General features: G+C 40.4%; 1 protein-coding gene across 2 annotated transcripts in view; it reads left to right on the top strand.

Annotated features, from left to right (window-relative positions):
* The window catches only part of olfm2a (olfactomedin 2a), a 190,047-nt gene that overhangs the window by 164,384 nt on the left and 7,738 nt on the right, over nt 1–17,925 (top strand). For both annotated transcript variants that reach the window (XM_034190002.1, XM_034190001.1), the window contains exons 3-4: nt 1,344–1,499; nt 12,061–12,280. In XM_034190002.1, the coding sequence (XP_034045893.1) occupies nt 1,344–1,499; nt 12,061–12,280 (376 nt within the window). The remainder of the gene's footprint in view (nt 1–1,343; nt 1,500–12,060; nt 12,281–17,925) is intronic.

Here is a 17,925-nt window from a genome sequence, read left to right as displayed (position 1 = left end):
TTCAAATCCATATAGTTTTTGCAAAAAATAAAAAGGTCGGATAGTTTTCTAACAGACCTCGTATATATATTCATATGTTCAGTTTGTCCGATGTTAAATCTTTACGCCGTTGCTTTTGCTGTTCTTCTTGTCTGCTCTCCTCCTCTTTCCATTCCTCAAAAGTTTTATTTTGGCCAACAATATTAAAATTCACTTGGAAATCCATGTTTTATCGCGTTTCTGTCATTCACATGCAATCCAAAAGTCAACTTTACATGTGCCTGTCTGAAATTACAAAGACATGTCCCACTGTGCCATCCTTCATTCCAAATAAAATAATTGCTAAAAGATGCCATCATGGTCCAAATTAAGAAGTTTGATAGTTCTCACCCGCATCTATCACAAATCAAAATTTCAAAGGTAAACATGCTGTGCTTATTATGGAGTTATTGATGGAATCTTTGTGGACCCACTGACTCACCCACTGATTCACTGACATTGACTGACTCCATTATGCCTGTGTTTGCCCTGCTTATTGCAGGGAACAATATTAATCCCAATGCAAAATTCAGGTTTATTCCATCTCAATGAAGTTGTCAGCTTTCGTCAAACGTGATGGAATGATTGAGGGCCAGCCAAGGACAACATGATTTGATTTTTTAGAAGGTCACAGTCCAAGTTAAAAAAAATAGTCCAGTGCATGCATAAAGGGGATATTTGAAATGGCTATCCTAATGAACTGTAAAGTCATAGATCACCTTTCTATCTGCCACATGACCACTGAGCACGTACAGTTAAATTCAAGGTCATCAATGACAGTTTGGAGCCCATGTGGATTAAACATGGTGGAAGGGTTGTGTGTTAGTCAAAGACAAAGTATTTCAGTTTTGGACAGGACAGAAATGTCAAGGTCACACAGAACCAGATATCACAAACAATAACAAATGTGTCACTTCGTGATACAGTTTTTATTAGAGCAGCACTTGGGTTATAGATTTCAGTGAAGCTTTATAGATAGATGTACATGAAGTAAAAATAATTCCAGTTCGACATTTTCAGGAGGAAATTATTGGACTGTTTTTAAACATCATATTTGTCAATTAGATAAAAACACATCTGTTGGGTTCTTCAATATAGAGGTTAATGACTTTGTACAATCAGGTATTTCATCACAAATGATTTACTACCATTGATATGTCATTTTGTGAGATTAATCACAGATCTCCAGTTTAAATTAGACTGTGAAGTACAGGCACTGATATGCACTCTATCAAGTGCCTTTCTGATTAGTTACTGAATTGTTGGCGACTGTATCTGGAATGAAATTCCAACATTGCACGCGCGCGTGTGTGTGTGTGAGACAGGTTCAGAACATTAGTCAGTCAATGGAGGTGCTGGACCTGCGGACGTACAGAGATCTGCAGTACGTGAGGAACACGGAGAGCCTGATGAAGGTGGTGGATGGGAAGCTGAGGGTGGCCTCTGAAAATCCCCGCAGTCTCAGTCCAAAGGGCTTTCAGGTAATTGGTTGATTGTCACTTCCATTAACAGTGATATGTGCATGTGTGTCTGTAATTGTGAATGTACCAGTGGGTGCTGACGGATGCATTGCAATCTCTTTTCACAGACAATAACATTCTCCGTAGATTGCCATATAAACACAGTAACAAATCCAATCCCAAAACTACCTCTGACTTACTGAGTCGTGCACAGAGAGACTTCACACACAGGGAGAAAATTCACATTGTCCTGAATTACTAATCTTCTGGTCCAAGGAAGGTTTGTGGTGTTGTAGTCCTGGGCCCGTATGTTCGGTGCATCTCAACGCCCTCTCAAAGATCTCCTAACTTAGCCTAAAATATCCTGGCAAGGGCTCCCAGCCTCAGAGAGACCCAAGAGGTGTGTGAGAGCAACTCTAGGCAAGGACTTGACAGAAACTCCTATCTTAGTGATGAGGTGGGGATGACCCCATTGCATGGTCCTGTAAGAGCTGTGATTGGTTGCCACAGAAAGGGAAGGGGAAATTAAAAAAAATAAATGCGCTCTTCTCTCCTACATATGAATGAGCAGTAAAATCAACCGATCATATAACCTGAACTGCATTAAGAAAGTGCATAATCATGAAAATAATTTAATGTCATGATGATGATATTCAACAAAATGAAATTGGAGCGATTGCCGGGCCGGTCACTAAACCTGTAAATTGTTGTGCTGCAGTGCATTATAGGAGTTCTGGGTTTTGGGGTTTTAAATGTTGTTATTGTGGTTCATGTTAGTTTAACAGTACTGTTAGTGTTATTGATTTGTTGTGTTTTTGTAGTTCAATTGGTTTAGTGAAGTAAGTGTCACCATGTTGTCACCATAAGTGAAACGTGTATGGTGTTTGATGCCGTCCCTTCATTGTTTGTGTTGTTTTATCTGAAAAATAAGAGCGCCTCCTAGCGACAGAGTGCCAAAAAGACAAAATTATTCCATGCAGTTCACCACAAAATGAATTGTTACACAGCTTGAAGATGTCTGAACATATCTCATTCACATGCTGATTATCTACATAATAAAAGTACGCATGGGTGTGTGAGTTTATTAATAAGTTCAATGTAAGTACATAATATAATTGTAAATACGTTAAAATTATATGCATGACACAAGAAAGTGAAAACACTTATTTCCATTGTGGTCCATTTAAAAATCAAATAACAAAATGGAAGTAATAATAAAATAAAATGAAATACTACTACTACTAATAATAATAATAATAATACTAACGACAATATTAATATGTAAATATGATAACCACCTAAACAATTTATTAAGTAAGTATTAAGTAAATTAACATAAAATAATTACATAGATAAAGCTGGTAGCGTGTTACTGACTCACTGTCATTCTACATATAACAAGTGTCTCTCCTTCCTCTGTGTCTTTTCCACCAGCTTGTCTGCTTAAGACACTCTTAAGCTTCTTAAAGGTCCTCCTCACTATTCTTTGGCACCTTAGGAGCTCTCTTAAGGCCTAAGGTGCTTTGCGGACAACTTTCATCTTACCAAGGGAAAATTCTGAGAAATGTCTAAAAATTCAAGGAATTCTAATATTTTTCTTAGAATAACATCACTAGGAGCTATTTTTAGCCTTAGGCTGCTTCATGGATACAGGCCCTGGAAAATAGTGTTTTTCCTAGTAGTTCTTTTCTCACCCCTCTGGATCCAACCTTCTTTCAGCTCATACACTTAACATTCTGATGTCTCCTCTCCAGTGATGCCGGTAACGCGTTACGCGTTACTTAGTAACGCGTAACGCGTAACGCGTTACACGCGTTACTTAGTAACGCGTTACTCTAATCTGACCACTTTTTTTAGTAACGAGTAATCTAACGCGTTAATCTTTCCAAATCAGTAATCAGATTAAAGTTACTTCTTCATGTCACTGTGCGTTACTATTATTTTTCATTCTGGGTCGATAACAGCATTAAACTTGGTCTGTGGGCAGGAGGTCGGGGTTCGACTGAACTGCCCACTTTAAGCGAGCTGTGAGCTTTTAATCCGCGGTTTTTTGCAGCTGCTCGACTCGTCCTCACTTCTTAAAGTGCGGTGATCAGCACACCTGCACTGAGCTTTACAAAGACATTTTTATACTTTTTTTCCTCCTTTATTTAGAATTCTGAGCTGAGCCGCTCCGTATCTGGTCGTTAAAAACAGCTGATCCTCCGCGACGCGTCAACAACTAACACTATTTTCCACTCAAATGCACCTAAACTCTCTTTCTGAGGACCACATGATGTGAAAACGCAATAAAACTTTCTTACCTGTAAATCTGGTCCTGTTTTCTGCATAAATAAATGTTATCCATTCTTTGTGCTCAAACGCCAAAGCAGGGGCGAATCCAGATGGGATGGGGGCGTGGGGCAAGGATGTGCCCCCTCCCCCACAACACCCCTAGATTAAAGGTGCAATTTTGAAGCCGTTTTTTACTACAACTAATATTGCTTAAAATAATAATAATTTCGACAAGTAAAATGTTTAGAGAGAATTTAAATGTTAGAAAAATGTTAGAATTTAATAGTTACCTTTATAAACAATGTAGGCTCGAAATTGCAAGTTTTACTGTTACAGTGCTGTCAACAGTTAAATATGAGGTCAAGAAAGAGGTCTTTATTTTACTTTTTATAAAACAAGTATTTATTTTCATTGAAGTCAAGAAAGGGTGACTATAAAGTGAGTTTTGGCAAAACAGGTATCAATGTCATGTTGAGGTGGCAGAGGGTTGTTGTCGGCAGCTGGGAAAAGTAACTAAAAAAGTAACTAGTAATCTAACTTAGTTACTTTTACAATTGAGTAATCAGTAAAGTAACTAAGTTACTTTTACAATTGAGTAATCAGTAAAGTAACTAAGTTACTTTTTCAAAGTAACTGTGGCAACACTGGTCCTCTCAGATAACAGACGTATGTATTCACATTTATCTCAGCTTTATCTCTGCACCAGCTAAGTCTCTGTTGCCATTATCAGTGAGGGTTTTTTGTCTTCTTGTCAGCATGCTGCCTCACCCAGGCTTTCTCCATATTTCTCACACTTTCACAGATTTTAGATGGTCCATAAAATAGTTTGATTAAAAGATACTTTGATAAATGCTAACCATGCATTACTGAGCGGAGGCTGCCTCGGCAGGCGGTGAGCGCGAATGGCTGTTTTGCTTTCAGTGTATTTTATGAAACTCATTCCAGTGGCGGTAATGAAGATGTTTATGAAATTAGCCAATTCATCAGCAAAGCCCGAGGTGACTAAATCGCACCAAATGGCGAGCGTTATATTCCGTGACTTATCTGAATGCAAATCCGCAATCCAATAAAGAGAAAGTCTTTAAAAAGCAGGATTTGACCAGAGCAGGTTGGCTGATGAATGCATGGAGCTCAAAGTTGCCAATGGCAGAATGTGGGAGATTAACGACACCAAATTTTTGTGGCTTGAAAAGGGGAAAATGAGATTTATGATGCAGCGCCATGGGGCTGAGAGCTGCTCCATCACCAGATTTACGATAAACCTTAACAAGGAGGAAACAGCCCCTCCTGCGGTGGCCGCATTTTATTGATACACCTATTTCTCTCTTGAGCTTTCTGCTTTCGAAGCAGGCGGCCCGGTTCTCCCGCTGCTTCCTGCACTCCTACCTATGGAGCCTTTGTTCTTTTTTCACTTCTAAATGCACAGTGAGTCACGGCACAACTTCTATACCCAGCAGTATGATGCGCTGACTGTGGGTGAAGATTTATTCACCCAAAACAAAGCTGCTCTGAAATGCCTTTGGCTGCAATGAAAGTAAAGTGTTGCAACAGACAAGCAGCAGCAACATAAATGGGATCAACCTTTACATGTAGCCTCAAGTTCGGTTCTTTTATATTCATCACAGTCAAGCAATTTGCAAATTTTACAACTTGTCACCTGCTAATATTGTCATCCTTAATCCAGAGCTTCCAAGATGGCAATCCCATACAGTGCCAAATATGCCCCGCCCCCAGGCCGTTGACTGAAGGTGTGATAAAATATGGGAAAGGTCTTACATTAAAAAAATGCAAATTAATGAAAGGTGCTGTATTCAAAATTATATTTCCAGTGCTTACAATACAAAGTGTGCATTAAAAATAATGAATAGAGCCTCAGCTTCCCAGATTGCCTTATGCACCAGTCACATGAGGAAAACTTGACAAAAGGATACAACCCCTGGCAAAAATTATGGAATCACCGGCCTCGGTGGATGTTCATTCAGTTGTTTAATTTTGTAGAAAAAAAGCAGATCACAGATATGACACAAAACTAAAGTCATTTCAAATGGCAACTGTCTGGCTTTAAGAAACACTATAAGAAATCAGGAAAAAAAATTGTGGTAGTCAGTAATGGTTACTTTTTTAGACCAAGCAGAGGGAAAAAAAAAAATATGATGTCTTCTTTGGTCTACCAGTATGTTTGCCTTTAACAACCTTCCCATGTTGATTGTATTTGGTCCAGAGTTTAGACACAGCTGACTGTGAACAACCAACATCTTTTGCAATATTGCGTGATGATTTACCCTCTTTTAAGAGTTTGATAATCCTCTCCTTTGTTTCAATTGACATCTCTCGTGTTGGAGCCATGATTCATGTCAGTCCACTTGGTGCAACAGCTCTCCAAGGTGTGATCACTCCTTTTTAGATGCAGACTAACGAGCACATCTGATTTGATGCAGGTGTTAGTTTTAGGGATGAAAATTTACAGGGTGATTCCATAATTTATTCCTCAGAATTGAGTGAGTCCATATTTTTTTTTCCCTCTGCTTGGTCTAAAAAAGTAACCGTTACTGACTGCCACAATTTTTTTTTTCCTGATTTCTTATACTGTTTCTTAAAGCCAGAAAGTTGCCATTTGAAATGACTTTAGTTTTGTGTCATGTCTGTGATCTGCTTTTTTTCTACAAAATTAAACAACTGAATGAACATTCTCTGAGGACGGTGATTCCATAATTATTGCCAGGGGTTGTAAAATGTCAAAAATCATAGAGAAAAGGTAGACGACGGTAGATCGTGCATGTTTCCCATCACGCTCCCAAAACATTCTTACTGCTATTGTTTCTGTATGAAAATGTTGCTTTTTCATCCCAAACATGGAAGATTCATTAGCAATACAAGGATATTTCGTTCAGCTCGCCGATTTGTTCAGATATCGTCCACCTTCGTTCAATACGTTGGACTTGGGAGGTTGAACAAAGTTGGACGAGAGTCAAATGAAACGCTAACGTCATGAAAACTAAGCAAATGATAAGAAACCATCAAGAATGAAAGCAAAATGAAATACGGATGAATTTAGGTTGTCCTTCAAATTTTTCAACAGTTTAAAAATTCTGACAAAGTGGCAGCTGCAGGAATGAAGATGGACGAAGGTTAAACGATGCCTCCGAAGGTCAACAAAAGTTCTCTTTTCTTGTTTTGTTTGGGTTTCGTTGTCCTTCATTAGTGCCATGTGACTGGTGCTTTAGAATGCAGGAAAAAAGGCTGTAGGTTTTTAAAAGTTTCTAGTTCCCCCTCAGCCCCCCAAGAAGGGCGTGGTGTCAGAATAGTCAATCTCCCACCTTAAACCCCCACTCCCATGACCTGAAGCTAGATATGCCCTTGTCATAAAAAGTCCCAGCAGATAACAGCCTGCAGCATCACCTATTATTAACCCTCTGGAGTCGAATGACACGCTCTCACGTAAAAAGTCACATGACCTAATTAAGCGGATGTAACACTCAATCTGCTGCACTCTGAGGCTCCCATTAAATGTGTGTTGAACATGGAGACTTCAACCTTTATAGCACTTTTTAAAAATGTTGTTAATAGGCCTAGTATAACTTGACTTATGAGTATTTTTTACGCCATGCGTTTTCATGAATATTATTGTCATTCTTCAGTGCGCATTTATGTACACACATGCAGCCAAAAGGATCATTTCCTTCTCTAATGCAGCAGCAACAGCAGTGGGAAGAAATATGACTGCTTCCTCATTGGTTGGCTGGCTCATGAATTTTCCATTAATCAGAAGTCACTAACCCTACGTGTTTGATCACAGCCCACCCACGCCACGTGGGTCTGATTGTGTGGTCGCTTTCTCTTTATTACTGGTGGAAAGCGTGTGTGGTTAGTGTTTTGTTGTTGTTTGGGTTTTTTGTTTTTTTTTTGTAAAAATTAGGCGTCTTATGAATGTGGAAAGCGCTTCAGTTATTTTTTGAACTGAAGGAAGACTGAGCGCACAGCGCATCATCAGAGTCTGAAACAGACAGTAAAGATTCTGGTGCTGAAAGAGATGATCCCTCTTTTGTTCTGGAGGAGCAACCAAAGCAGGCAGATCCACCAACGTACGCACGGAGAGTTGAACAGAGGGTCGGAGTGCACGCTTCTGTTTCCAGATCCAGATCTCCGTTGGGAAGCGCAGCAGAGACACGCCCCAGCGCTGAGTGCTGGAACACGGAGGAGGACACAGCAGTAGGTAGATTTCAGCCTCGGAGAACACCAGGAGTCCAGGTTGATACACTTTCCATCCAAAGTCCAAAACGCCTTTTTCTTTTGTTTTTTGCAGCTGACACAATTAGAACAATTTGCACCAACACCAATAAAATTGCTGCAATTATAGCCAGCAATTATAGAAACAATACAATTGGACAGACATTGAAATGGAAGATGTGTACCAATTTTTTGGACTTCTCATATACATGTCGTTGGTGTCACTGCCAAGTCTCCAGGACTACTGGAAACAAAATAACATTTTGTCTGTGCCTTTTCCAGCAAAGGTAATGTCCAGAGACAGATTTAGATTGATATTCTGGAACAGCCACCTAAGTGATCCTGATGAGGATGCAGAAAATGATAGCGAAAAGGGAACGGCAGGTTGTGACAAACTGTTTCGAGTCGGGCCTCTTTATGATGACATCCTCAGTGCCTGCCAGGCTTATTACCACCTGAGGAGGGAGCTGGAAGCGGATGAAAGGATGGTGGTGACAAAGGCAAAAACTGGAATGACGCAATATTTGAAGGACAAACCAACAAAATGGGGCATGAAACGTTTTTGTTTTGCCTGTTTCAAGTAATGGCTACACACTCAGTTTCACCATTTACACTGGCAAGACTGTGACCACAAGTGAGCACGGGCTGTCATACGATGTGGTCATGAACCTGATCCAGCCACCCTCACTTGGTACTGGGTACCACATTTACATGGACAATTTTTACATAAGTCCCAAACTGTTCATGGACCTGGTTAACATGAAGTTTGGCGCATGTGGCACATACAGGGGGAACAGACGAGGATGCCCCAGAGGGAGGGCAAATGCTCTCACAAAAAAAAAATCTGAAAGAGGATCTATAAGATGGTTAAGATAGGGGTCTCTGGTGTTTCTGAAGTGGATGGACATATGGGAGGTATCTGTGTGCTCCACCATCCATAATCCATTTTCGGGTGAGACAATGTGGAGAAGGGTGAAGGATGAGAAGGATGGACACTGGATGGTGAAAGACATTCCCTGTCCTACCCCAGTATTGGCTTTTAATAAAAACATGGGTGGAGTTGACCTATCTGACCAGCTCATCCAGTACTACTCCACCCATCAGAAAACTGCACGCTGGTACAGGACAGTGTTGCTGCACTTCCTTGACAATGCAACCACAAATGCATTCATCTTGCATTGTGAGATCAGCAGTGTCAAGCAAGTACAGCCCATGACACACAAGGACTTTATGGTGGAGCTGGTCTGTCAACTGTGTGGCAAAGACAAAACAGGTGTCCCACAGAACAGTTGCCAGAACCATGTTCCTGTGCCAATTGTGACAGGCACAGATCCTCGCCAAAAAGCAACAAAAGGCAGACTGAGGTGCCAATGGTGCCTTCAGGTGGAAAACAAGAGGAGTGACACACCGTGGAAGTGTCAGGCCTGTGCCCCTCTGTGTTGTGTTGGACAGGAATTGTTTTTTGAGTGGCACAAATGTGTGTTGCATCTTATTTTGACATCTGATTGTTTTGTAAATAGTTTAGCATTAGCATTTCCTACACTATATGTTTTTGAAATGTACAATTTATATTTACATTCCAAATCTTATTGTGATATCTGACTGTTTTGGAAATAATTGTACAAAAAAAACCTGAAGCATTTTATGCATTTATGTAAATTGTTGTATTTAACTTTGTTTTTTTTGCTACATTTGTACATATTTTTTTTTTAATTTACAATTTATATTTACATTTTAAGGTATAAAAATGGTTCATTAAACAAGTTTGTGGTCTTCACAGTAAAAAAAACAAGCTTTTTTTCTACTAGGATTTTATGTTTTTGTGTGATTTTAGATTCACTGTGTTAATACAGTAGGTCAGAATGAATGAGAAAGTGTAAAGTCACACAGGTGAGGTTGTGCTGAAAAACGGCTAATTATACCATGGACTCCAGAGGGTTAAATAAGCCCCCCCCCCACCAAAAAATAAAAATAAAATCTTCCTTCTGGGTTCCACAGGGAGGTTGATGCAATCTTGCTACAAACATCACATTTTTTGTCAAATTGCAGCCATGTATTTTGAATGTTGTGAATTTCTCTACCTTTCATAAGCTGCTGCAAACCGTAATTAGCTCCTCCAGGACTTCGACATCTCTGGGTGTGATAACCATGTCAATGATGTCTTGTGCTTTAAGCACAAAGGAATCCACATCTTGCATCTGAATTGCAGAAGTCTTGTTTCGAAGATCTCCAATCTTGTACTGCTTGCGGATAAAACCAAGGCAGCAATCATTGGCATATCCGAAACCTGTTTGGACAGCTCTGTCACCGATACTGAAGTGGAACTTTCCGGGTTCACCATTGTCCGCAATGATAGAGATGGGCATGGCAGTGGGGTCTGCGCGTACATCCGCAGTGATCTCAAGTAGAAACCTCGCGCTGACCTTCACTCAGATAATCTGGAAACAGTGTGGGTGGATATATTGTTGCCTCCTTCTCATCCTCGTCCTATCTTAGTTGGGGTGTGTTATAGACCTCCCAAGCAGACTGACTTTTATGGCTCACTTGAGGACTCTCGCAATAATGGTAACATATCCACTGCTTGTGAAACGGTTCTTCTTGGTGACTTTAATACAGATGTTTCTAAACCCATGTCTGTAAATATAAATCACCTAAGACGGTCTTTAGGTAATTTTTGTGACCTCTTTGGATTGTCGCAGATCATTAACTCTCCAACTCATGTTACCAAAACTAGTGCTTCTATCATCGATCTGATTATGGTGTCAGATTGTGACAATATTTCTCAATATGGTGTTTTGAATGTTGGTGTTAGTAACCATATGATGATGTTTTGCACTTGTAAAATAAAGCGACCCATGTTCAATAAACATAATACCGTTCGAATGAGGAGTTTGAAGCAGTATAGTAAAGAGAGGCTGATACAGGCCTTATCAGAGGTGGATTGGTCTGTTGTATACAACTCGTGTTATTGATGCATGGCCTCGGTTCAAAAGCTTATTTGAAGCTACACTGAACATTTTATTTTATTTTATTTTATTTCATCGTAGTATGAGGGTGAAGCAAAGGTCTGAATCATGGATGACTGGTGAAATAAATGCATGACCTAATTATGAAACATGACAAATTATTGTGTGAATTTCACCATAGCAACAATCCAGTTGACTATAACCAGTTCATAGACTTTAGAAACAGGGTTAATTACCTGAAGCGTAAAGCTAAGAATAATTATTATGTTGATATGGTTTATGAATGCCAAAACAAGCCAAAGAAGAAATTTAGCACAGTATCAGAATTCTGATATGGTCTAATTACACTTCGGGAATTTTCCTCCTTCACATACTTTGTGGAACGGATCCATGCAATTGTCTAAACAAGAGTCCCTGTTTCAGGACAAAATAAATGTGCACCAGGTGATACATAGAAAGAGTTGAAGGAATTCAAGTTAATAGTGTCTGCCCAAGTGTTGGTTATTTCATACAAGCAACAATTCGAAAGGTCAAGTTTCTCTTATCAGAAAACCTGTACAGAGTAAAGTAGTAAACTTGATAGACTGGCTTATTGGCAGTTTTCAACATTTTTAGCCGCCATTATATAGAGGCAAGATTCTGGAGAAACATCACCAAAAAAAAAAAAAAAAAAATGTAAAAATTCCCTGCAGTTCACCACCAAACAGTACAGTTTGTGATTCCAAAAAAAAAAAAAAAAAAAATGAACAAATGCATTTTGCAGGCCTCGTTATGAATCCATTTACAATAAAAGCCTATGGTCATGTACTTTAAGCGACATACTTGTCGTCTTACCCTTCGAACAACCACAAACTCGCCTCTTCCTCACTCACTCTGTTTCATTTAGATAGCTTGATTTCCGATGTAAATTTTGTATATGGATAACAAAATAATTATGTTTTTTGTTGATGGTCCTTTGTATTTGCAAACCAAGACATGTTTCTTGGGGAATCGTCAGACATTTGTACATGTGTAGCCCATTTGCTACATTTTGGCAGGATATTATCTTCATGCAAATGCTTTTAAAAAAAACAAAACAAAAAAAAAAAACAGTTTCTCTACAATAATTCTTTTAGGAGTTGAAAGACAAGGTGAGCCAACTGCTCCCCCTGCTGCCAGTGCTGGAACAGTATAAGGCCGACGCCAAGATGATCTTACGTCTCCGAGAGGAGGTACGGAATCTGTCGCTGGTGCTGATGGCCATCCAAGAAGAGATGGGGGCATACGATTACGAGGAACTCCGACAGAGAGTGCTACTGCTGGAGACCAGGCTCCACTCGTGCATGCAGAAACTTGGTATGTGTGTGTAGTCAAAAACTGGGCTACAAAGTCTAAATTAATAATTACTGTTGTTTTTGTTGACATTTTTTTTAACTAAAGCCCATATGAAATATGTGAAAATTGATATTATCAGAGAAAAAGAGTGCACTTTGTGGTATCTTTATTGACGATGAAGAGGATCTGTATAATACAAATGGTCCTGACAGAGGAAGTAATTAATAATAATAAATTGGTTGATTATGAGATGATGTTCATTGGTTCTACCAGATGGAGGCACTATTTTGATCATATCACATTTTTACTTGGTACAGTAGTGTTCAGAATAATAGTAGTGCTATGTGACTAAAAAGATTAATCCAGGTTTTGAATATATTTCTTATTGTTACATGGGAAACAAGGTACCAGTAGATTCAGTAGATTCTCACAAATCCAACAAGACCAAGCATTCATGATATGCACACTCTTAAGCCTATGAATTTGGACTATTAGTAAAAAAAAAAAGTAGAAAAGGGGGTGTTCACAATGATAGTAGCATCTGCTGTTGACGCGACAAACTCAAAACTATTATGTTCAAACTGCTTTTTTTAGCAATCCTGTGAATCACTAAACTAGTATTTAGTTGTATAACCACAGTTTTTCATGATTTCTTCACATCTGCGAGGCATTAATTTTGTTGGTTTGGAACCAAGATTTTGCTTGTTTACTAGTGTGCTTGGGGTCATTGTCTTGTTGAAACACCCATTTCAAGGGCATGTCCTCTTCAGCATAAGGCAACATGACCTCTTCAAGTATTTTGACATATCCAAACTGATCCATGATACCTGGTATGCGATATATAGGCCCAACACCATAGTAGGAGAAACATGCCCATATCATGATGCTTGCACCACCATGCTTCACTGTCTTCACTGTGAACTGTGGCTTGAATTCAGAGTTTGGGGGTTGTCTCACAAACTGTCTGCGGCCCTTGGACCCAAAAAGAACAATTTTACTCTCATCAGTCCACAAAATATTCCTCTATTTCTCTTTAGGCCAGTTGATGTGTTCTTTGGCAAATTGTAACCTCTTCTGCACATGTCTTTTATTTAACAGAGGGACTTTGTGGGGGATTCTTGCAAATAAATTAGCTTCACACAGGCGTCTTCTAACTGTCACAGCACTTACAGGTAACTCCAGACTGTCTTTGATCATCCTGGAGCTGATCAATGGATGAGCCTTTGCCATTCTGGTTATTCTTCTATCCATTTTGATGGTTGTTTTCCATTTTCTTCCATGAGTCTGTTTTTTGTCCATTTTACAGCACTGGAGATCATTGTAGATGAACAGCCTATAATTTTTTGCATCCCTCTAAGTTTTCCCCTCTCCAATCAACTTTTAATCAAACTACGCTGTACTTCTGAACAATGTCTTGAACGTCCCATTTTCCTCAGGCTTTCAAAGAGAAAAGCATGTTCAACAGGTGCTGGCTTCATCCTTAAATAGGGGACACCTGATTCACACCTGTTTGTTCCATAAAATTGATGAACTCACTGACTGAATGCCACACTACTGTTATTGTGAACACCCCATTTTCTCCTTTTTTTTTTTACTAATAGCCCAATTTAATAGCCTTAAGAGTGTGCATATCATGAATGCTTGGTCTTGTTGGATTTGTGAGACTCTACTGAATCTACTGGTACCTAGTTTCCCATGTAACATTAAGAAATATACTCAAAACCTGGATTAATCTTTTTAGTCACATAGCACTACTATTATTCTGAACACTACTGTATCAGTTTAAAATCCTTGAGTGATTTTTGACCAGTCTGTCTTTTTATTTACATACTAGTGAGACTAGACAATAGTACATCTGAGCATGAAAACAACAACAGCCACAGAAAGCTGATATTTGGGTGACGATGACCGCAACTGACCACATTTGCTCCAAGCCTGGTTGAAAATTTAATTCCTTGACCTGTGCCGAAAGGAATTTTTTAACGGTAGTTCCAAGGCAAACCTTCGTTGACATACCACCAAGTTGGGTAGAAATCAGCAAAAGGACCTGGGAGGAGTAAGCCAGCAAATACACAGGCAGACGTGACCCCAATTATTGATATTTGCAAAGTTTGACGTTGTTCAGCAATTGACGAACCCAGTATGTGAGCCAGATTTGGTGCAATTCAAAGTAAAAAAAAATAAAATTGACACCAGTGATCTTGACCCCAATGATTGAATGATTGCTATTTGCCTGGGAAAATGCAGAACTCACTTACACATGTATGTGTGCAAAACTGGGTGGATATCGGTGTGAAAAATCAATATTTTGACCTTTCACTCGAAAGACTGACCGGTGCACAAACAAACTCTGGAGTTGACTATCATCCGTATTTCAAGTTTGATAGAAACCAGCCAAAGGACCTGGGAGGAGTCGGGAAACAAACAGTCAAGACATCTGAGAGCATACCCTGGTAACATGCTTCGCTCATCCACAAAATCACCAAACCGCCTTGGGTCTTGGATGGCAACCACACAAGGAGACAAGGAGTCCATCCCCAAATCTTTAAAATAACTATTAATCTGTGGGCGACATCTTGGCCTTCTCCAGCCACTGGGGTCCTCAACACTCAGTCACCTGCCTGCTGGATCATGCACAGAGAAAAGTGCCACATGTCAAAGCTGATGCTCCCTCACATTGTAGATGATGCTTCTCATCTGAGTCTATCTGTGTAACTGCTCATTTGACAAAGTCATTCCAGCGGTACTTAAGAATCCATCATAGATACCAAGTACCAAAGACTACCCATCTTTGCCTTAGGCCACTGGCTAGCTTCCAAGTCTCACAACCGTACAGTAAGGCTAGTACCTCGCTGATGCACAACTGGTGGAGAGCAGGTGGAGACGCAACATCGTGCAAAAACAAGCAAAAAGGGGATAACTTTCTCGTGTGGCACTCTCATGGATGTTCAGCGCCAGTGCCACAGCTGAGATAACCACACATTAGCGCACACAGTCCTCAGGATGGCAGAATGGATGAAAGAATGAAGTCAGAGTGCCAACATCATCTGTCCAGCATGGTGTGCACAGCAGGTATGCGCCAACCAGGATCTTTAAACTTAAATCCACTTCTGTCCTCAGAATAAATAAACAAATTCAGTTCGTGCAGGTCATCCATGTCCAGACAGGATGTGTCCAACCTGCACATTAAACTAAAATCCACCTAAAACTTAAATCCACATCTGAAAAATAAATAAGTAGAGTTAAACACCGTGAATGTGGTCCGTGCAACTCGTTTGTGTCCAGACGGGACATGTCCAGTCAGTTCCCATGCATGCACGGCAAGTGTGCACCTAAAATAAATACAAAAAAATAAAAAAACGCTGAATCAGTTTGTGCAATTTGTGCACCCAGTCCAGCGTGCGTGCACGGTGGATGTGTGCCGACCAGGAGCATTAAACTTAATTTCCACTTCTTTCCTCAGAAAAATAAATAAACACAATAAATCCGGTCTGTGCAGCTTGTCTGTATCCAGCTTGCCTACGCACGTGCACATCAAGTGGGTCCTGGCCAGCTGCAGAGCGGGGTGGCTGGAGGCTGCTGGAGTGGGAAAGTGTGTGTCAACCCCTCACAAGTTGTCTCACATGTCCTGAGTGGCAGAGACGATGTGGTGAGGGGTACAAAGTGCCTGCCTGACAGTCCAGCCAGGGGAGTTCATTGCGGCGCTTTTTTTGGTTTGTTCAAAAAATAAATAAATAAATCAAGCGATGTGTGAGCGCCACCCGTGACTGAGGCAAGGGGACAGTGAACAGCTGTGAAACGTGCGCTGAACTGCATGAGTTTTCTCGCAGATGGCGTTCGCAGGCTGTCGCAGCCCAGTGAGATACCTGCCTAAGACATTTAGTACCAGGACCGTAAAGACTTGAACATTCATTCTCCTGTTGGCATTGACAAATACTAATGTCCAGCAACTTCATGACTCCACAAAGTCTTCCCAGACATCTCGATCTCAAAGACTGAGAACCCAGAGACATGAATGTTGCTGTTGAGATAAGTGAGTGTCTCTACAAGTTCAACACTTTCAATGCATACAGATACACTTCTGATGGCAGAGAACAGGAAGTCATTTGCTTGACCTGACCTTGATCTTTGCCAAAACAAACCCTGTAATGGAAGCTCTGGAATCAACCTACACAGACACAGCAAGTTTGAAGGAAATTGGCAAACGCGCCTTCCTTTTTCATCTAACATCACAATGATTAGACAGATTCTGTCTATGGCATTGATTCATGCTTTTGTATCTTCTACAATTATAACTAAGATTTTAGTTTCTGGTTTGTCTAGTACTGGCAAGGATAAAGAAAACTATCACCCCAGTGCTGCCCTCTCTTCATGGGCTCCCTGTCCATATGAGGGCGTATGTTAAGATTCTGCAGTTAACACATAAATTATTGAGTTGTTGTTTTCCTCCATAGTTTGCTAAACTTACTGAGCAGTGTGTGTCGGCATAAACCCTGTGGCCTCACAGCACTTGCCTGCTGTTTGTTTCAAGGGTGAGGAAGAGGTCAGGAAGTTGTGGAACAGTTTGTCATCTGATAAAGTCTACCCTACAGTGCATCCAGAAAGTATTCAGAGCGCTTCACTTTGTCCACATTTTGTTATGGTACAGCCTTATTTCAGAATGTAGTACATTCATTTTTCCCCCCCTCGAAATTCTACTCATAACACCCCATAATGACAACATGATAAAAGTTTTTTATTTTTTTATTTTGCAGATTTATTAAAAATAAAAAGAAAGAAATCAGATGTATATAACTATTCACACCCTTTGCTCAATACTTTGTTGATGCACCTTTGGCAGCAATTACAGCCTCAAATCTCCTTGAATATGATGCCACAAGCTTGGTGCACCTATCTTTGGGCAGTTTTGTCCATTCCTCTTTGCAGCACCTCTCAAGATCCATCAGGTTGGTTGTGGAGCATCAGTGCACAGCCATTTTCAGATCTCTCCAAAGATGTTCAATCAGATTCAGGTCTGGGCTCTGGCTGGACCACTCAAGGACATTCACAGAGTTGTCCTGAAGCCACTCCTTTGATATCTTGGCTGTGTGCTTTTTCTCTGGGCTGTTTTCTCCAAACATGACACCTGGCATTCACGCCAAAGAGTTCAATCTTTGCCTCATCAGACCAGAGAATTTTGTTTTTTATGGTCAGAGTCCTTCAGGTGTCTTTTAGCAAACTCCAGTTGGGCTGCCATGTGCCTTTTACTAAGGAGCAGCTTCCATCTGGCCACTCTATCATACAGGCCTGATTGGTGGATTGCTGCACAGATGGTTGTCCTTCTGGAAGGTTCTCTCTCCACAGAAGAGTGCTGGAGGTCTGACAGAGTGACCATCGGGTTCTTGGTCACCTCCCTGACTAAGGCCCTTCTCCACTGATCACTCAGTTTAGACAGGTGGCCAGCTCTAGGAAGAGTCCTAATGGATGTGAACCCCTTTCATTTATGGACGATGGAGGCCACTGTGCTCATGGGGACCTTCAACGCAGCAGAATGTTTCTGTACCCTTCCCCAGATTTGTGCCTTGAGACAATACTGTCTCGGAGGTTCACAGACAATTCCTTTGACTTCATACTTGGTTTGTGCTCTGACCTGCACTGTCAACTGTGGGACCTTATATGTAGACAGG

Source organism: Thalassophryne amazonica, chromosome 16 (assembly GCF_902500255.1).
Source record: "Thalassophryne amazonica chromosome 16, fThaAma1.1, whole genome shotgun sequence".
Taxonomy (NCBI): Eukaryota; Metazoa; Chordata; class Actinopteri; order Batrachoidiformes; family Batrachoididae; genus Thalassophryne; species Thalassophryne amazonica.
The sequence above is the reverse complement of the archived record's forward strand: the minus strand, read 5'-3'. Positions and strand labels throughout refer to the sequence as shown.